Here is a 22,001-nt window from a genome sequence, read left to right as displayed (position 1 = left end):
GAGACAGGGTATGAATTTTGTGAGAGAGTGTATGAACTTTTGTGAGAGAGGGTATGAACTTTATGAGAGAGAGTACGAACTTTGTGAGAGATGGTACAAACTTTATGAGAAAGGGTACGCACTTTGTGAGAGAGAGTGTGTCTATACAAACTTTGTGAGAGAGTGTGTGTTTGTACAAACTTTGTGAGAGATAATACGAACTTTGTGAGAAATGGTACAAACTTTGTGAGATAGGGTACAAACTTTGTGAGATGGGTAACGAACTTTGTGAGATGGGGTACGAACATTGTGAGATGAGGTACTGATATTGTAATAATGGGTATGAACATTGTGTGATATGGTACGAACATTGTGTGATGTGGTACGAACTTTATGAGAGATGAACGAACATTGTGAGAGAGGGTATGAATTTTGTGAGAGATTGTACAAACTTTGTGAGATAGGGTACGAACATTATGATATGAGGTATGAACAATGTGAGAGGCGGTACGAATATTGTGAGATGGGGTACGAACATTGTGAGATGGGGTACGAACATTGTGAGATAGGGTACGAACATTGTGAGATGGGGTACAAACATTGTGAGAGGGGGTACGAACATTGTGAGAAGTGGTACGAACTTTGTAAGAGATTGTACGAACTTTGTGATATGATGTACGAACTTTGTGAAAGAATGTACGAACATTGTGATATGAGGTACGAATAATGTGAGAAGAGGTACGAACATTGTGAGAGGGAGTACAAACATTGTGAGAAGGGGTGCGAACCTTGTGAAATGTGGTACAAACATTGTGAGAGATGATACGAACTTTGTGAGAAAGGGTACAATCATTGTGAGATGGAGTACGAACTTTGTGAGATAGGGTACTAACTTTGTGAGAAATGGTATGACCATTGTGAGAAGGGGTACGAACTTTGTGAGAATATGTACGAATATTGTGAGAGGTGGTACAAACATTTTAAGAAAATGTACAAACATATTTAGGGATTATAAAATATTACTCATATCTTTATTATAAAAAAAAAGTGAAAAAAAAAACTTAAAAGAGTTTAAGAAATCATATAAAACATTTGAAACAAGGTATAAAATAATATAAAAACATTTTTTTTTAAACCAAATTGATGACAAGTATGACTAGATAATGTAATTTTCTAACTACTCTTTCTTTTATATTTGAGTTCCTTTATGGATACGATGGACAAAGGCAAATGAAAGGAATTCATCATCGATTTGAACGAGGAAGACTTTGATTACCAATATGATAGCAATGTGAAAACTCAGTCTGATGAAGAGGCCATACTAGTTTCAGAGAAGATTTTGAATGGTTTAACTCTTGAAGATGTATGGAAGATGGAGTTCAGCTCAATAGATGAGGCATAAGAATTTTATAATTTATTTGCTAAAATTACTAGATTCAGTGTTAGAAAGGATGATGTGAAATGGGATAAGAGTCAAAATATAGTATATCCTGAGTGGGTTTGCTCAAAAGAAGCATATCGACAAAAAGTGTGTTTGGAGAATGAAAATCGAAAACGAGAACCTAAGGTAGTAACTAGAGTTGGTTGCGAGGCAATATTTCAGATTGGGTTTAACAAACAAATGGACAAATGAATTGTGAAAGAGTTTATGGCTTATCATAATCATCCTTTGGTGGAACAAAAAAAAAAAATTCAATTCCTTTAATCCCATAGGGTCATGAAAAATGCAAATAAGGCTCAATTGAATGCAATGCAAGATGTTGGCATGGGAACTAGCCAAATTATGGATTACATGGTGCAACAATCAGGTGGATATAACAATGTTGGCTTCACAAAAAAAAAATCTATATAACCAAGTTGATCTTGATCGTAAAGTTCAGATGAGAGATGGTGATGCAGAGGGTGCATTGGCTTACTTGTGTGGAAAGTCTGAAATGGATCCATCATTTTATTACAAGTACAATGTTGATGAAGACAACCATCTAGCAAACCTGTTTTGGGCAAATTCTACAAGTAAATTGGATTACACTTATTTTGGAGATGTATTAGCATTTGATACAACTTATCGGACTAATGCTTATAAAAAACCATTGGTCATACTAGTTGGCATTAACCATCACCATCAAACTATAGTGTTTAGATGTGCATTATTGGTATATGAGAGTGTTAGCACTTATACATGGGTCTTAGAGACTTTTCTGGATGCAATGAATAACAAGAAGCCTCTTTCTGTTATTACTGATGGGGATAAAGCAATGCGGAAAGCCATTGAGAGGATATTTCCAAACTCTTATCATCGATTATGTGGTTGGCATATTCAGCGCAATGCATTCATTAATGTCCATGCCAAAGATTTTTCTAATCTTTTTTCTAAGTGCATGTTCATGGAAGGCACCGTTGAAGAATTTGAATGTGCATGGAATGACATGTTGGAAATGTTTAATCTTCATGGACATAAGTGGGTGATATATATATATATATATATATATATATATATATATATATATATATATATATATATATGCTAAGCGTTCTACATGGGCAGAGGCTTATTTAAGGGGACATTTTTTTGTAGGTATAAGAAGCACACAAAGGTGTGAGAGCATGAATGCATACTTGAATCATTTCCTTGGAACTCATTTGAAGCTGTTTGAGTTTGCGAAGCATTTTGATAGAGCACTCTCACGTATTCCTCATAATGAGGCAAATGCAGAGTTTGAGACACACCATTCTTCAGTTTTTCTAACAACAAAACTCTATGCACTTGAGAAACATGAAGAGACTATTTTCACAAGGCAATCCTTTCTTAAATTTAGGGATGAGATGAAGAATGCGGAATTGTTTTTCCTTATCAGTACAAAAAATCATGGATGTTATCATGTCTATACATTGACCAAGTTTAGAAGCCCTGACAAATTCTGGAAAGTATGTTATGGTAATGGTGATCGGTCTATGAAATGTACTTGTATGATGTTTGAGTTAGTTGGTTCTCCATATCCCCACATGATTGTTGTAATGAAGATAGAACACCTTGAAGAAATACCTAAGAGTTGTATTATGAAAAGGTGATCTAAGTTAGCAAAAAAAAAAAAAAAAACAGTCCAAGTTCATCATGACAATGAAAGTCAAGGCGATGCGACTAACATCATACGATATAGTGCACTCAGTTCTATGTGCTCACAGATGCCTTATTTTGCATCTCAATCAAAAAAAAGCTTTTACAGAGGCTATATATGAAATACAAAGACTCACTTGTCAAATAGAAGAACTTTGTAAAAATTCAGCAAAAGAAGGTGAACGGGAAAATTTGAAAACTACAAAACACCATGTTCGAGATCCTAACATTGTGAAGACCAAAGGTAATTTGGGTACTTTAAAAGACAAATTTAAGAAACCAAGACATTGTGGCAAATGTAAGAAAGTAGGACACGCTGTTTGAAAATGCCCAGAGTTCATTAGCACTCACAATGCATTCATCCACATTGAAGATTCAATTGAAGAAATGGTACGTTCAAACATGCATTCACTAAATTCATTAATTATTCACTTTATAGTTATTTTTATTTAGTTTAATTGGTTGAAAGAAAAAATTGATTTCTTTATGTTAATACAAGGGGACATGCCTTCATTACTAAATCACAACATGGAAGGTGGATCAAGACATGAGACAAATGAATTTTCTCAAAATGTAAGTTTAACATTTTTTTAGTAATTTTTATTATGATGTGCAAAATATTATTTATGAGAGTAATTGAAAAATTAAATCATATTACAGACAACACTTGGCACATTTCAGAATGGTCTGGAAACAAGCTTATATGATTCATGGCTCAGGTTACATCCACCAAATTACTTCACAAACCAAGTAAGAGTCATAGAATAACTTATATACACCACATATCATTTATCTATATATTGAATGAAGTTTCTAAGCATTTAGTATTTATTCATATGGATTTTCTTTCAAAATATTATTTATAATTGTAAATATTTTCAATGTAGGTCACCATAAACCACTTCACATCCAGATTTTCAGGATCGAGTTCTTCATATCAAAACCAATGAGTAGTACTACAATGCAAAAAATGATGTAGACAAAAAATCAACTCTTGATTGTATTCTATACTCTTCTTCTCTTGCTTTTTGCATGATTGTGAACTTTATCTAGTATTATGGCTTTCTCACTATTTTCATCATCAAGCAGTAATCCAATTACCAATTTGTGTCTTGTAAGTGTAGAGTCCCAACGGAAAGGGGTTGAACTTAAGTCCATGTACTCAGATCTTCGCATATGATTAATGACATGGACTCCACAATCCCACCTAACAAAAAAAAAAAAAGTCAAATTATCTAGTTAGTACATAGAAATATTATCTTGAACACATTATATTTGAAAAAATAGTTATGCTTACTTACCCATTGTCTTGCACATGTACCCATGTAGGTCTTTCAATGGGAAAACTTGATAAATTCTTGTCATGCCCATTGAGATTAAAAAAATGTGCATAGTCGTCAACCTAATTCGTATCATTATATCTTTTAGCAAAATAAAACATGCATTAAATTGATTAAAATATAAGACATACCACTGATCTCACACATGTAGTTTGCATGTCATCCCTTTCTCTTGATGGTAATGAATCCAAGATATGAATATTGCATTGATCAAGATTTATAACACACAAATACCAATGATTCGTTAAATTGTTTATTAAATGTAATAAAAGAATATGATTCGTTAAGTCCCATGTCTCATTATTCAAGAGTTTTTTTTATATATAAAAAAAAACCCTAAGTATTAAATTATATTTAGTTCTCAAAAATTATTAGGGTTAAGGAAACTTATATTTTTCTCATACGATTATCTTATGAAAAATATCAAAGAAAGTCAAATATAATTAAGAGTATGTTTAACAGTTATTTTAGAAAGCGCTTTTAACATTTCTAACACTTGAAATTTTTTATCATTCAAACGTTCAAAAGTCTAGAAACATTTTTTAAAATCAGTGTCAAACGCACTCTACAACTAATTAGGAATTTATGCATTTTAAAATTAATTAATCATTATATCGATGAATTACACTAATTAAAATAAATTTAAATTAGCAAATAAAAATAATTTATTTACTTTAAATCTTTTTTTATTTATTTTCTCTTACTTTTTTCATTTTATTTTCTTTTCCTTACATTTCTCTCAAATTTTTCAGATCAAATATAGGCTTAAAATTTAATTTTAAATCGTTGATGCAATTTGAGAGATATGGGGTAGTAGAATCTTTTACTTGATTTATTTTTATAGAGAGAAAAAAAAAAGAATAAATTCATAAATAGGCCTTTGATTTATATATTTTTTTTTATTTTCATATAACTTTAAAAAAAAAACTAAAAATGATGTAAATAAATTATAGAGTAGGTAGGATGAAATGAACCTAAAATGTATTTTCTCAACTATGCTATTTAGAGGAAAGTTTTTCAAAATATCATTTTCATTCTCATCCTCAAAGGAACAAAATGACATGGCATATCAAAAAGGCAATTTTTAAAATTATATTAATTAATTTATAATTTTTTAATATAATAATGTTGTGTTGGATTAGAAATAGAAAATACAAAAGTTAAATTTAGAGTATGCTATTTTAAATTTTTTTATCTTAAAAAAAAAATCCACAATATATATATAATGAGAAGTGGTGATCCAATCCTTTTTGATAGACAATACTCCATTCCTACACATCTTGTCAACCTATAAGGTTTAGTTCACAAGTCAGCATGGACTTCTATCACTTAAAAAGAGATGCCTATAATGAACCTCACGATTAAAAAGGCAAACTCAACATTATTTCATAATCATTGATATCAAACACTAGCCTAACTTAATTTAGATGCATCAAATCTATAAATTATATCAAAATCAATTTCAAACCACCATATGACATAAGATGATTGAAGTACCTGTTGTCATTTTTTCAATTCAGCCTCTTTGGTCTGAAGTTCCCTCTCCTTTGCCTTTGTGTCCTACAGTTGAATACAGAAAAACTAAAAACTTGAAATGCATGCTTGCAAAGAATGTACAGATAACAAAATGTAATATATAACTTAACATTTTTTTTCTTTTGTTTTTCATTTTTAATAAATAAATAAGAAACATCTTTGTCAACTTTGATCTACCTTTGCACCATCAAGAGGAATATCAATTGTTGCACCATGATAACCAAGAGGTTCAAGGGGAGTGGTGAAAGCCTAGAGTTGGTTGCAACGGGGACATTACCAGTATTTTGGCAATCTCAACAAGAATCAGAACAGATGATTCAATCTTTGATTAGTTTCCCGATACTTGGATTCAACATCAAACCGCCAAAGCCTGATTCTGCTATTTATTTGGAAATGAGATTTATTCCTTCCGAGGTATCGCCAATCCAAACCATGTTGGCGTTAAACAGAGTTATTTCCCCTAGTCTGCTCCTTTTTTTTCTTACTCTCTCTTATTTCTCCTCCAAAATCTCCACTCAGCTCACTCTATTTATAAACTATCTTTTCACCAGAAAATTCCCTCACCACACCCTCAAACATTTTTCTTAAGCTCACCTATCTAAAACCCAGGAAAGTTATAAGACCCATCAGTTTACATTGGTTCTCATGCTGAAACGTGGCTCTAATTGTTAGTTTTTTCCTATAATGTGTGGCCATATATAATTATATTTGTATGAATATTATTTAAGGGTATCAATTGATAGGTAGGTGAATCAATTGATTGGGCATCCAAGGGTCTTATGTATGGAAGACTCAAATTATAAATGGGGAGTTAGAAAATTTAACTCATATGAATGTGGTGTTACAACTTTTCTAACCCCATCATTATGAAATTTATTTGGTACATTATGTTTATGAGTAATGGAGGAAAATGGAAAAGTATAACCTATGCAATTATAGAGATGCATTCAAGTTCATAACCCACCATTACCCATTAATTTGTACATAATGGGTGTAAATAATGAGTATAACTCTCATATAGTCTTTGATGGGAAGACTAAGAGATATACAATTTTTATAAGTTGAGGTCCCAAGCCACACTCTCATTCTTATGTCTTTTTTGTTGTTTTATTTTCAACATCATACACCACACAAGTGACCCATCCACTATATGAGAGTAGTGAGTTGAAGACCTTGACAATACAATTCACAAGGTGACTCAATCTCACTTCACGGATTAAGGTAAGAATATGATCATTATTTTAGTATTTACATTTATTTTGTTTTATGCATCCAATTTTTTTTTTTAAATAATTATTTCCGCATAAAGTTTATAAAAGTTTGGTTAACAATTGGTATCAGAGCCAACCAATTTTGGATCATAAAACATATTTTTCCTTTTTTTTTTATTTTTGTTTGATCTTATGGACAATTAAAATATATATGATGTGGTGCATATGAATGATGTAGTAACACACATTGTCAATGTTTCATCATTTCAATCATCTCTATTGCATGATTTTATGAAAGTTGCAAAAATATGATTAGTAATTTAAATGTGTGATTATGGAAATCGCAAGAAATAGTTTTTCTAGTATGCATGTTTATTTACTTGTTTGTTTGAAGATGATCATATGTGTGTGTGTGTGTGTGTGTGTGTGTGTATTGTTCAACTTATGAAACAAGTGTTGATCAACCCAACGGAAGATCATCACCATGTTTGATTATATGACAAGAGTTTAATAATAAAAAGGTTGATGAAGTTTTTACCCAACAGTATTAAACTTCTTTACGTTTCAATACTTTTATTTGTATAATTATGTCATATCTATATGATTTATGAATTATTATAATTCAACCCAACGGAAGGATTATAATAATGTACTTTTGAATTATATGATTGTAGTTCAGTCCAACGAAAGAACTATGATATGATATCTTATGTTTATGATTAATGTGATATCTAACTTAATTTTTGTTATAGTTAGATTATTGTAAAGTATGGTGTTAAATATTGTCATGATATAAAATAATTTTCCTTTTGAATTAAATTTGATTTTGCAGCAATGAATCCTACTACTATTACAGGCTATTTGTCTGGTATTGAACAATTAAGTGGGGAAAATTTTAAAAAATGGAAGGAACAAATTGGAATTGTTCTTGGTTGCATGGATTTGGACTATGCCTTGAGAGAGCCTACACCCACAAAGCCTACTTCTGAAAGTAATAATGAACAAAAGGCTTTATATGAAAAGTGGGAGCGCTCTAGTCGCATGAGTCCAATGATTATGAAAGGTTCAATCACTCCTGCAATTTGTGGAGCAATCCTAGATTCAGATAATGCAATGAGTTATATTAAATCAGTTGAAGAACAATTCTTAGGAACTTCCAAGTCCTTGGCAAGTACTCTTATGATCAAAATGATAACAATGAAATATGATGGTCATAGTGGTGTACGTGAGCACATCATGAAGATGAGTGACATGGCTTCTCAATTGAAAGGAATGGACATGGCAATTTCTAAAGGTATTCTTGTTCACTTCATAATGACTTCCCTTCCTTCACAATTTGGTCCTTTCAAAATTAATTATAATACTCAGAAGGATAAGTGGAAAATTAGTGAACTAATTGTCATGTGTGTTCAAGAAGAAGAGAGGCTTAAAGTGGAAAAGCCCGATATGGCTCACCTCACCATTGGTCCAAATTAAAAATCCTTCAAGAAAAGTAAAGGTAAGAAAAATAAGCAAGGTAATGATGTATCTCACAATGGGCAAAAGGACGAAAATAAGATACCATGTCATTTTTGCCACAAGAAAGGTCACAAAAGAAGATATTGTTCTAGCTTTAAGGCTTGGTTGGAAAAAAAAAAAAAGGTAAAACTCAATGCTTAGTGTCTTATGAATCTTATTTAGTTGATATCTCACCAAACTCTTGGTGGATTGACACTGGTGCAAGCATTCACATAACGAATTCATTGCAGGGATATCTTACAAGCAAAAGACTAAGTAAAGGAGAGCGAACCATTACTTTGGGAAATGGAACAGAAGTGGAAATTGAGGCTATTGGCACTCTTCGTTTAATTTTGGATACTGGTTTCATTATGGATTTAGTAGATACAGTTTATGTTCCTATTTTTACTAGAAACCTAATTTCAGTTCCAAGACTTGATTCTTATGGTTATGAATTAAAGTTTGGAAATAATGGAGTTTCCTTGTTCTATAATTCTTGTTTGGTTGGCTCTGGCACTTTACATGGTAATCTTTATTCATTGAATTTAGATTGCAAATATTCACAATCTCTTTTATCTTATCATTTGTATGAATTCTCTATAAAAAAAACGAAATCGAGTGAATGAAAATTCATCCATATTGTGGCATAAGCAATTGGGTCACATTTCAAGAGAAAGGATGGAACGTCTTATTAAAGATGAAATTTTGACTTCACTTGATTTTTCTGATTTTACTAGTTGTGTTGAATGCATAAAGGGAAAATACACTAAGGTTAAGAAAAAAGGTGCCTCAAGGGCTACTGAATTGTTAGAATGTATTCATTTTGACATTTGGAGACCTTATTCAATTCCAACTATCAATGGACATTAGTACTTTATTAGTTTTATTGATGACTTTTCAAGGTATTCTTATGTGTATCTTATTCGTGAAAAATCTGAAGTATTAGATGTTTTTAAGATTTATAAAGTTGGGGTTGAAAATCAACTCAATCGGCGAATTAAAAATGTAAGATCTGATAGAGGTGGTGAATATTATGATAGGTTCACCAAATCAGGTCAACATCTTAGTGCTTTTGCCTTATTTTTAAGAGAGCATGGTATCATTGCAAACTACACAATGCTTGGAACACCAGAGCAAAATGGTGTAGCAGAGCGACGAAATCGTACTCTAATTGACATGGTGAGAAGTATGATGAGTAACTCAACCTTGCCTGAATATTTGTGGGGTGAAGCATTGAAAACTGCTATTCACATTCTCAATCATGTTCCTAGTAAGGTTGTACCCAAAACTCCTTATGAGTTATGGGTGGGTATGGTATCTTAAGTTCCATGAAATTCTCATCATTTTTAGTTTCAAAGAGAATCTAGTGGATCAATGTATATACCTTAAGATCAATGGGAGCAAAATTTGTATTATTGTATTGTATGTTGATGATATGTTGCTTGCTAGCAATAATATGGGAATGATTTTAGAGACCAAACAATTTTTATCCAAGAATTTTGATATGAAAGATCTTGGTGAAGCATCCTATGTGATAGGAATTGAAATTCATCGAGATAGGTCATGTGAATTATTAGGATTATCCCAAAAGAACTATATTGAAAAAGTTCTTAAAACATTCAACATGCAAAATTGTTCTAGTAGTGTTGCTCCCGTTGTGAAAGGGGACATATTTTTTGAACTTCAATGTCCCAAAAATGATCTTGAAAAGAAACAAATGGACAAAATTCCTTATGCTTCTGCAGTAGGGAGTATCATGTATGCTCAAGTTTGCACTCAACCAGACATAGCTTATGTGGTAGGCATGCTTGGTCGATACCAGAGTAATCCAAGTATTGATCATTGGAAAGCAGTAACGAAAGTATTGCATTATTTGCAAGGGACTAAGGACTACATGCTTACATATGGAAGAACAAATAATCTAGAGATTATTGGTTATTCTGATTCTGATTATGTCGGCTGTAAGGATACCAAAAAGTCTACATCTGGCTATATTTTTATGTTATCAAATGGACCTATTTCATGGAAGAGCCATAAGCAATCATTGATAGCTTCTTCTACAATGGAGGCAGAATATGTAGCATGTTATGAAGCCACATGTCATGCAATATGGTTGAGAAACTTTGTCTCAGGGCTTCATGTTATTGATTCGATAATGAGACCATTAAGAATATATTGTGATAATAGTGCTGTTGTGCGATTCTCTAAAAAATAATAAGACTACAGGAGGATCAAAGCACATTGATATAAAGTATTTGGTTGTAAGGGAGAAAGTTCAAAATGGAGTTGTCTCTATTGAACATATTAAAAATACACTCATGTTGGCATATCCATTGACAAAAGGTCTTCCACCTAACCTTTTTATGTTGCGCGCATGGGCTTGGTGGCAAGTTTGTCAATTTTAGATTGATTGAGAGTGTAATGTATGTAATCACATTATAATGAGAATAAAGTTCTTGATTATGATATATTGATGATTATTATGTTACTTTTATACATCATTTTTGTGCACAATCTAGATGTTTAAAAGTTGATGGGACCATTATGTGAATGAATTAGCATTATCACCTTAATGTTGCTAATGTCATAAAAGTCATTGATTCATGTTAATGGAGGTGCTAGTACTATAATCCTTGAAGAATATTGGATCGTTGTGTGATCCAATCATTTCAATGATTTGGTGTTAGTGGTTCCATGAAACATAATCTTAATGTAAAGGATGCCTAGTTTGAGAAATTGTTATGGTCATATTTTATTTTAATCTATTACAAATATAATTATGTAGGCCAAGTGAGAGATTGTTAGCTTTTTCCTATAATGTGTGGTCATATATAATTATATTTGTATGAATATTATTTAAGGGTATCAATTGATAGGTAGGTGAATCAATTGATTGGGCATCCAATGGTCTTATATATGGAAGACTCAAATTATAAATGAGGAGTTAGAAAATTTAACTCATATGAATGTGGTGTTACAACTTTTGTAACCCCATCATTATGAAATTTATTTGGTACATTATGTTTATGAGTAATGGAGGAAAATGGAAAAGTATAACCTATGCAATTATAAAAATGCATTCAAGTTCATAACCCACCATTACCCATTAATTTGTACATAATGAGTGTAAATAATGAGTATAACTCTCATATAGTTTTTGATAGGAAGACTAAGGGATGTACAATTTTTATAAGTTGAGGTCCCAAGTCACACTCTCATTCTTATGTCTTTTTTGTTGTTTTATTTTCAACAAGATACACTACATAAGTGACTCATCCACTATATGAGAGTAGTGAGTTGAAAACTTTGACAATACAATTCACAAGGTGACTCAATCTCACTTCATGGATCAAGGTAAGAATATGATCATTATTTTAGTATTTACATTTAGTTTGTTTATGCATCCAAAATTGTTTTTTAAAATAATTATTTCTGCATAAAGTTTATAAAAGTTTGGTTAACACTAATAGCTACAAAATCAATAGGCCCATCAATCTACATTGGTGTTCATGCTGAAATGTGGCTCCAACAGCTTCAACACTCTTATTACAAGCTTTTGGACAAGATAGAGTGGGAAAACAAGATGAGGCTAGCAACCTGTAGCTTATTTCCCTTCTCTCTTTTTTTAATGCATAAACCAGTTGGACGGTCCAGATTGAACCACCTTCATTCAATGGCCAAGAATGTTTTTTGGGTATGGTACCGAAGTGGTACAGTAGAATTTTCCTCAAATTTATTCTTCTTCTTCATTTTACGACCTCGTATTCTCTTTGTGGACTTCTTGTTGATAGACCTAGGCCGATGACTTGATAATTGGGCTTATTATGTCTTCATAACTTTTATAGGATAGGAAAGCTATTGGAATTTGATAGGCCAGCGCTAAGAAACTTGGGGCTGCCTATTTGAAAAAACGATTTTTTTTCCCTATTATCTCACTTATATACGCTTACATCCTGTTATTATTTTATTTAATTAATTTGGATAATACTTTTTTCAAGAACACCCACATTTCTGGATGAAAAAAAAATAGATGATTTTTTTTAACATATTCAAATAACAAAAAATTGAATTTGTCATGATACTAACTTATATCATTTTGACTTATTACCCTACTAATATCCACTTTATCCACTTATTTTGATTAATTTATTTATTATAGGGCTTTAAAAAAAATTAAATTTCCCATTGATACCCACTTATCCTTGTTATCCTACTAATATCCACATCTAAATATTTCAATTCACATCCCTCTTTTCAATTGATACCTACCTAAAATATTTTCTGCTCACTAAGAATCTTATCCCTTTATCGTATAAACCCATGCTAGAGTAAAAAAATTATTTCCTTCCTTTCTTTTTCTCATTTCTCTCTCATTATAGAATGGATCTTCTCATTTCTCTTGTGTGCGTGTGGATATATATATATGGCAAAAATTAGATTTGATGGTTGTCTGATTTGGATAGGACACACTGGAAGAGAGTAGCGGCGCCAACCACATCATCTGGATCAAGTAAGGCCGTAGTTATTGAACAAACTGTTGCGTTTGTTTACCATATTCAAGACATTGGAAAATAAGGAAACATGTATGATTTTCTGAATTCTTTCATGTCCAAGTTGGTGCTTATTAGATGCCATTTCAATTCCCTTCTCTAACCTTTTCAACATTTTTCCTTTTGAACATAGATGTCATTTCAAATCCCTGTCATTTCCTCTTTTTCATGAGAATTTTGTGCACTTGGAATAATATGACATGAGTCTCACCTTTCATTCCATTACCATTTCTTTGATCCGGATGGCCTTAATCCCATTGCCACTCAAGACACTCGCTGCAATGTCATTTTTCACTCTTCAGCTCTAAATATGAAAATCCATCACAATAAGAATAGCACCCAGAAAAAGCTAGTCTAACCCCGAACTTCCAAATAACCAGGCGACTCAACTAGGAAAGCAAAAATGCCCAGGGGATTTCATCATCACTTCATCCTGAAAGGTCTTCTCACGCCATCATGAAACATTTTATTACTCATGTCACCAACTATTATGAACATTCATAAGCAACAAGTATCACTAATCAATGCTCTCCCAAATAATCAATCCATCAAGTTTCATTCTTAATGCACCACACAAGATATCTCAAGAGGCACAAAGTGCCATGTCCAGGACATGTAGCACACAAATTAACAAATCGATGGAACCAGATTGAAGCAGTACAGCATGTAAAGGGAGCAAACAGACAAACTGAAGATAAGTATCACATCCAGGCAGGTTCAGCATATGTAAGCTACGAAACTGACAAATCAAAGGCGTGGTTGTCATAAAATCAATTAACCAGTCCTCCAAATTAAGCAGCTACAGCATGTATTTCTACAAATATCTCTAGAGCAGCAAGATCCATTAAACTATGCAAAATCAGCATATAAAGCAAGGAGTATGGAGATCATCTAGGATAATAATGTCATATCATCTACCATATTTGCATGTAACCACTAAAAGCATAAACTAGAATCACTCACTTCCAGAACCATACCTAGACATAATAAAAGTATATTAAATATCACCAAGAGAGCGAACTATGATGTCTTGATATGTGTGGCAGACATATAAGGATCCTGTTGAAAGAACAAAAAATATAACCTATATGGAGATAAAAATCCATAAATCAAAGGACATAAACATGAACTTGTATTTAAAAGTTTTGGTGAAATCAAACAGCCTGCTTTAACTCAAATAATATCTTCAGCAATACTTTAATAAGCTAGAACCGAAAATGTTCCCGAAAGAAAGCAAAGATGAAAAGAGAAGCGAGCACATCCTATATGCTACCAAGAGAAGGTCCACATTGCAAAATATGGCCTGATGTGCTTTACCAATTTATCAAAGATGAAGAAAATTAGATAGGATGGCTATAAAAGTTAGGAAAGGCAATCAATAGAACCCCTCCTTTTGGATAAGGTAGCAAGGTAGGATCAGGTTATTGGTCGGTCTCTTGTTCATGTGGGGATTGATGAAGCTTAAAATAGTTTTCAGGAATGTGAAGAGGCTGAGTAGAAGAGTAAAAGGAAGGCAGTTCAATCTCTGATCAGATAACAGAGGCCTGACTTGGTGTGCCTTCAGGAAACTATAATTAATGGATTGTTTCTTGAGGTGGTTAAAAGCCTGGGGGGTGGTAAGTTCTCGAAGTGGGAGCCTCTGACACTGGAGGAGGCTGGTGGCCTTGTTATTTTTTTCTTTTGGAACAATAGAGGTTACAAGTAAGGGACATGGAGGTTGGGCCTTTCTCATTTTCTTACAAATTCAACAAGCTGTGAGGATGGTTTCCGTCTGGTGTTTGCAGGGTTCTAAGGTCCAGTTTGGAGAGGAGAGATTTTTGGGAGGAGTTGGAGCCATTAGAAGTTCATGGGAGGAACCATGTATAATTGGGGGAACTTCAATGTGGCACACTTCCCTATGAGCAAGGGAACATTGGTGAGTTCATAGATGAGTTCAACATTGTGGATATTTCCTATGAGCACTTACCTTTGCAATGAGAAGCATTTCAAAGTTCATCAATGAGTTAACCTTGTGGATGTCCCTTTGAGGAGTTTCGCTTGTCTCATGGGCTAGGATGGTAAATTTTTGGATTGGACCAACTCTTTTATTTTGTGGGATTGACAAAATCAGTTCTGAAATGTGTACTGGAGCATCCTCCCTGAACCCACACCCCGAACCCACTCCCCATCGTTATGCAATATTGCTGGACTATGGAGTTAGGAAATGAGAAACGTCCCTTCAGATTTGAAAATATGTTGGTCAAAGAGCACAGATTAGGGGTTTAATCTCAAGTTAGTGGGACAGCTATGTCGTTTTGGGACCTCTGAGCTTCTTTTTAGCTCGTAAGTTGTGGTAGCTTAAGGAAAACTTAAAGAGGCAGGGTATAGTGTTTGGCAGTTTGATAATATTTCTGTTAGGAAAGCTTGTGATTCAGAGTAGATCAGGAGTTGGGATTTGACCAATATAAGGGTGAGTAACGACATAAGGTGGTGGCCAGGAACGCTGCCATTCAACATGATAGTCTACTTGCAGATATGGAAGAAACTTCCCACGAATGGAAGTCCATAGTTCTGTGCCTAAGAGAAGGAGACAGAAATACCAAGTTTTTACATGGGATGGCAAACACTCGTAGGAGGGGAAATTTCATTTGGGGGTGGAAAGGTCTTGGCTTTTGCAGTAAAAGCTGATTTAAGGAGAGGAAAATGCTTCTTTCCAGGTGTTGGTTCCTAAGAAGGGGGGATGAGTGAATATAAAATATTTGACACCTATTAATTCAGTGGGTGGGGTATACAAACTTTAAGATTAGAATTCTAGTGAACAGGCTGAAAAAGGTTATTGCATAGGTGGTTTTAGATTCCCTGAACGGTTTTGTTGAGGGTAGACAACTTCCAAGTGTAGTCCTGATTGCCAATTAAGCGGCTGACTCCAAATTTAAGAGTTTAAAGAGAGGGGTGGCATGTGAGCTAGACAAAGAAAAAGCTTATTACCATATGAACTAGGACTATTTGCTTTCAATGACAAAACTTACGGGATTTGAAAAGACTCCACAGTTCATTTCTCAATTTTAGTCAATGGGACTGCTAATAGTTTCTTTCAGAGCTCAACGTGGCTGAGGCAAGGGGATCCGCATTTTTTGTTACTTTTGGTGATGGAATGTATAGTTGCTCTACTCAAGGGCAGTGGAAGGAGGTATTGTAGTGGTTTTAAGGTGGAAGGGGGAAGGGGGAAGGGTCAGGGTGTTGAGATTTCACACATTGGTCCTTCGATGTTTCATGAAACCAATGGTAAAGCAATTGATCTACCTGAGATGAATTCGTCTCTCCTTTAAGGCAATTTCAGGTCTTAAGATTAGCTTGGATAAAAGAAAATCCTGATAAGAACAGTACAGGATATGGACGAGTTAGCTTCCAATTTAAAAGTGAGGGGCCTATGAACTACTTGGTCATACATCTGGGATTCTCTTATGTCCTTTTTGATGTGGGATTCCATACTACTATACAAGTAAGTTGAAGAAAAGGGTAGCTTCTTCGACAAGGCACAAAGACCTGTCCAAAGGTGGTAGGCTTATACTTATTAAAAGCATCCACTCAAGTCTCCCACTTTATTTTATGTCCTCCTTTATGATCCCTAGTAAGGTCTAAAGACTGGTTGGACAAGATACAATGAGACTTTCTTTTGGTTGGAGGATCCATAGAGAAGAAATTTGATCTAGTTCGATGGGGATACTATCTGTACTGAGAAGGCAAGAGTGATTGACACATAAGGAGGCTCTTAATTAGGCTTTACTTGGGAAATGGCTTTAGAGATATGCAAGGGAGGGAAATGATTGTGGAGGAGAGTTGATGAGGGAAATATGAGAAATTGAAGGGGGATTGGTGTTCAAGGGAGGAGAGAGAGGCTTATGAGACAGACATTTGGAAAGCTTAAAAGTGGGAATGATTTCACTCCAGAGTTTGTATATTTGTCAAGCATGGTGGTGGGACTAAGTTTATTATTTGATATTTGGTATGGAAAAACCCCCTTGAAGCATTTCTTTGATCTTGTTGTTAATAAAGAAGTATGGGTTGTAGATTATGAGAAAGAGAGGTTTAGGCACAGGGCTGCTGGTACAAGCTTAGGGAGAAGCTTCTTGACTGGGATATAGGAGAACTGGACTCTTTTTTGCAACTTTTGAACTTAGTGTGAGTCTGTAGACTGTAGTGTTGTTGTGGAAGGCCTCAAAGAAATGAAAGTTTAGTTAGATCTTACTACAAGGAGTTAATGTTCTGGGGCAACTATTTCATTCCCAGGCAAAGAGCTATCGGACTTAAAGGCGCCTTCGAAGATGGCTTTCTATGTTTAGGATCCAGTACACTAGAAAATTCTTTTAACAAAGATCAGCTTACTAGACATGTATAATCATTGGCCATTTAAGGCTCTTTCTGCTAATAAAGGAGTTTGTGGATATAACCTAATGCACTGTGGTCTTTGAGTTTGTGGAGTTTTGTCTTCTCTCTGTTCAGTGCATCATAGCTCCTTCACCATATGACTAAGGAAATGCATATAGGATTGGATGGGAGTCTTGCAAGCAAAGGGAAGAAGTCTATTTGGAGGATGACCATTTTGCGCTTATTTTTTACCATATGGAAAGCAAATAAAAGAACTGGATGTAATCTATCTTTCCTTCTATATTTTGTTAATAGGTTGGGATAGGTAGAGACCTGCGGGTTTGTCGTGTTTCCTCTTTTATTTTCTTTGGTATGCCTTGTAGATTTCTTATGTACTTGGGTTGCACATCCATATCCATCCCCCCCTCCCTCCTCCCTCCTCCCTCTTTTAGGTGTATTATCTTTTTTTTTTTTTTTTTTTGATAGGTAAGTGCAAATTGTATTAAAACACCAAAAGGGGCACGCCAAAGTACCTCTTATCTAATATTTATCTTCTTCATTTTCCTATTTTAAAAAAAATAATATTTATATTTGTGTTAAAGTTTTGGTTGAAACAAAATGAAATGATTCCTCCTAGGACATTCTTGAATACTTTGGGATCACACTTTCAAAATTCAGCATCACCATTGCCACATGCATAGTGGTAGATAAAGATAGAAAAGCCAAGTATATTGAAGCTAGGCAATATTAGAGGAGCAGAAGAACTGAAATAATTGAATTATGCCACTGCAAAAGATTTAGAAAAAGAGATTGTTTTGGCATGCATAAATTTATACATAAAAGAGATGACTAAATGAGCTTAACCCCATTGCTTCAAAACTAAAACAGATCATAAAGAGATGCAAACCCAGTCCCATTTCAATGGGCAAAACTGAAGCACTGCCCAAGATGGAGTTATAACTTTGGTCCATAATATCAACCTAATCTTTCTTTATAATTATTGTGCATTTGTTTTGCCATTGGGGTTCCTACTGATCTCTCTTGTGCACCTTTTATTCCTTTACTGCGTTCTGTCAGGGAGAATCCTATGCTCAAATGAATCTCCCTTTATGGGGAAAAAGACAACACAAATAAACCAGGTCAAGCATCTCATGATCTAGAATCTAAGTCAAATGACAATTGCTAGCAGTAGCTAGTTAATTAAACCTTAGGTAAGTGAAACGATATATGAATAGGTATGTGGCAAGAAGTTGGAAAGGGGATGCCCTTGAGGCCTAGTCCAAGTGGTAATGGGGCGGGGAGGGTTTGTGGGAGGTTCCAAGTTCCCAATGGAGACAAAAATTTACCTATCAAAAAAAGGAAAAAGAAAAAAAGGAGTTGGGAAGGGGATGTGGAAGGTTCCAAGTTTAATTCCCAGCAGACAAAAAATGTTACCTATTCAAAAGAAAAACAAAATCCCAATTTTTTTGGAAGATAATCAATGTAGTTTGTCAATTATTGCAGCTAAACCATCTCTCCAGACTTTTCCACTGAAAGACTGAAGCACAATGAAACCAGAAATATCTCACCAAAACAGGTCCCAACCAAAATATACTTCAAAATGAGTCCAAAAGGTACCTCCCTGACACAACTCCATCCATATTTGCTACCTAAAACTGTTCTCAGAAGCCTATTTAGCAACAAAACAACACTTTGATAAAAACCAATACAATCAGTTCATACTGCACAATCATATCATCCTTATCAATGAATTATCAAATGATGTAATACACATCTACATTAGCGAATTTAGTTGCAACGATGCTAATATGATAGACCCAAAAATATCTGATAAAAAAATATGATATACCTAAAAATATCTCATTGAAGCATATGCCAAATCTGCATAGAAGAGAGTTGATTCTCCTCAACTACTATTTTAAAACTTTTCTCAGAAATGCATCACTAACACAACAGTAAAGCTATTTTGATACAAACCAGAACCAAACCAAGGTGAATTCAGCATAGAAAAAGTTCATTTTTGGGAAGAAAAGAATATTAAAAATCACCATTAAAATCAACTAATCAAATAGAAACTCCATAAGAACCCATTCAAGAACAAAAGCCACGAAGAACTGTTGAATCAAACAAATACTGAGTCTTTTTTTTTTTTTTTTTGATGAGTAAAGAAGAGTATTTATATTAAAAGAGGCACTAAAAACAAATTCTGAGTCATACACCAATATGAATAAGAACACAGTGACAATCATTCAAGCTTCAGTCATCAATCAAAAGCCATTAGATGTTGTTGATTGAAGAGAGATTTAGAGAATGGCAGCACCCCTGAGACGTGGCTCAAGTGTTAAGGAATTAGGGTGCAGTTGAGGGAGGTTCCAAGTTTGAGTCCAAGTGGACACAAAGACCTGGGAGAGAACCTGGGAAGGAAATCAAAACGCCACAAATTACTAAAGGATGAATTCATTTCTCAATACACTTTGAACATTTCCTTTTTCTCTCCCCATTACTTGCCAATACCCAAACAGAGACTCATTGTTTTCAAGAATGAAGCGGAATATCAGGGTTGAGAGGTCCGTCAGAAGCATAAGGAGCTTAGCTCAGTCATGGATTATCATTCAAATTTGTAACACACCATTCTTGCCCTTCTTCTATGTGGCCCAAAAGCTTTCTACTCACTATTAGGTATTAGAAAGATGTAGTAGCATTGCTTCATCCAAGTTAACAAAGTATTTTGAGCACACTTTTCCCTCAAACGACCAGTAGTAGAAACTTACTCCATTGATATTTATATAGCTATCATGAATTTACTTGAGCAATGAAAGTAAAGGAAGGAAAAAGGAAGCGAGCATGCAAGCAGCAACATCAGTAGTAGAAGGGAGAGATTGATTTCAAAAACGGAAAACTAGAGAAGAAAAGAAAAATAAGAAATTTCCTTAGATTACAATTCTTCAAGGGTCATCAACGTACTCAAACTCGTCGTCCTTGAGATGGGCAAAGAACTTGACAGGGCCACGGCCTTCAATGTCCGCGACGAACCCGATCTTGAAAGGAAGATTGGCGGATATGCGCTTGCCCTTCCATACTCCAACATACTGCTTAAGAACACCTTCCATTCCGGTGAGATCCACCTCAGGCACCCTCGGAACATGAAACACCTTCAAAGGCACCTTAACCCTAACCCTAGCACCGATCTTGCCGGCTTCTTCAGCTGCGTCCTCTTGTACTTGTTCAAAGGCTGCTGATGATGATGATGTCGCGGAATCCGACCTCAGAGCCACCTCGCAAGATATCGTCCTTCTTCTGCGGTGCACCACAGCAGAGGAAGGGGATTTCACACTGCAGACATCAAGAGAAGAAGAAGAAGATGATGATGATGATGATGAAGAGACGAGTGCATTTGTGGAGCGACGAAGATTGAGGGGCGAGGAGGCAGAGAAGAAGGCCAGAGCATTCATCCTTTTTCTCTCTTGCTGTTATCTGCTTAGGATTCTTATATCTTTATCCGTGTCCCGTGTGAGTCTACTCCTCCTTTTCTCCTTTGGATTTGGATTCGGATTTGGATTCGTCACTCTCGATTTAATCCACTCATATCCCAGGGCCAAGGTTAATGAGTTTACTTATGTAGGATTTACGAAAGAAACTGCTCCTACGTGTCGGCACACGAATCCCAATTCCCAGCCATATATTTGGGGATCAAGGCGTTTTTATCCAACCGCCACATGGGTCCCTCCTTTGGTTGGGGAAGAGGAAAAAGAAACTTGTGTTTTGGGGCTGCTATTAGGGAAATATATGTTTTCGGATCCCAAGTATATGAAATATGAGAAGCAACCATTAATGGGCAAACTAATATGAGAATTGTGCCCTTTGTGTGAGTCAATTTTCTGTCCAAATTGCCTTCATCGACTTCCACATCAATAGCCACATCAACCATTATTTCAAAAAAAAAAAAAAACCAATTCTTTGTCTGAAATTTGGATTACATTTCTCCACCTTATCGGATCTAAAATTCCCAAATCTAATATTTCTTCCTCTCTCTCATTTGTCTCTCCCAAATCGAAAACATCTCAAATTTCCTAAAATGGAATTGCATTTTACTTTCTCAAAAATTGGAATCCGCATTTTAGTTTGTCAAAAACAGAATCCGTAGCCTCAAATCTACAATTTACTTTATGAGCAACCAAATTTGAGATTTGCCCAACCCCAAATCTTTGAAACTTGTCATTTCGTACCTCATTTGAAATCGAAATCAACCAAAAGCTTCACGTGTTGGAAATCGAATCAGATACCCATTTGGAAACTGACCTAGAGTTTTCCCTCGTGTGTGTGTGTTTTCTGATTAATCAATCGCATATGAGTTTTCCATTTAAGGCATTTTTTCATCAGCTTTGTATTTTTTTATTTTCTTCATATCTACATTGTTTATTCCATT

At 34.5% G+C, this 22,001-nt stretch overlaps 1 protein-coding gene across 1 annotated transcript; it reads right to left on the bottom strand.

The window, feature by feature from the left end:
• Positions 1-20,332: 20,332 nt before the first annotated feature.
• On the bottom strand, positions 20,333-21,282 carry LOC100257686 (ferredoxin-thioredoxin reductase, variable chain, chloroplastic-like). The gene has a single exon (XM_002271270.4). It carries the CDS (start codon positions 21,025-21,027, stop codon positions 20,521-20,523), a length of 507 nt encoding a protein of 168 aa, XP_002271306.1. The 5' UTR covers positions 21,028-21,282; the 3' UTR covers positions 20,333-20,520.
• Positions 21,283-22,001: the final 719 nt, after the last annotated feature.

The sequence above is a fragment of the Vitis vinifera genome, chromosome 10 (genome assembly GCF_030704535.1).
Source record: "Vitis vinifera cultivar Pinot Noir 40024 chromosome 10, ASM3070453v1".
Taxonomy (NCBI): Eukaryota; Viridiplantae; Streptophyta; class Magnoliopsida; order Vitales; family Vitaceae; genus Vitis; species Vitis vinifera.
This window is presented reverse-complemented; position numbering and strand designations above follow the sequence as displayed.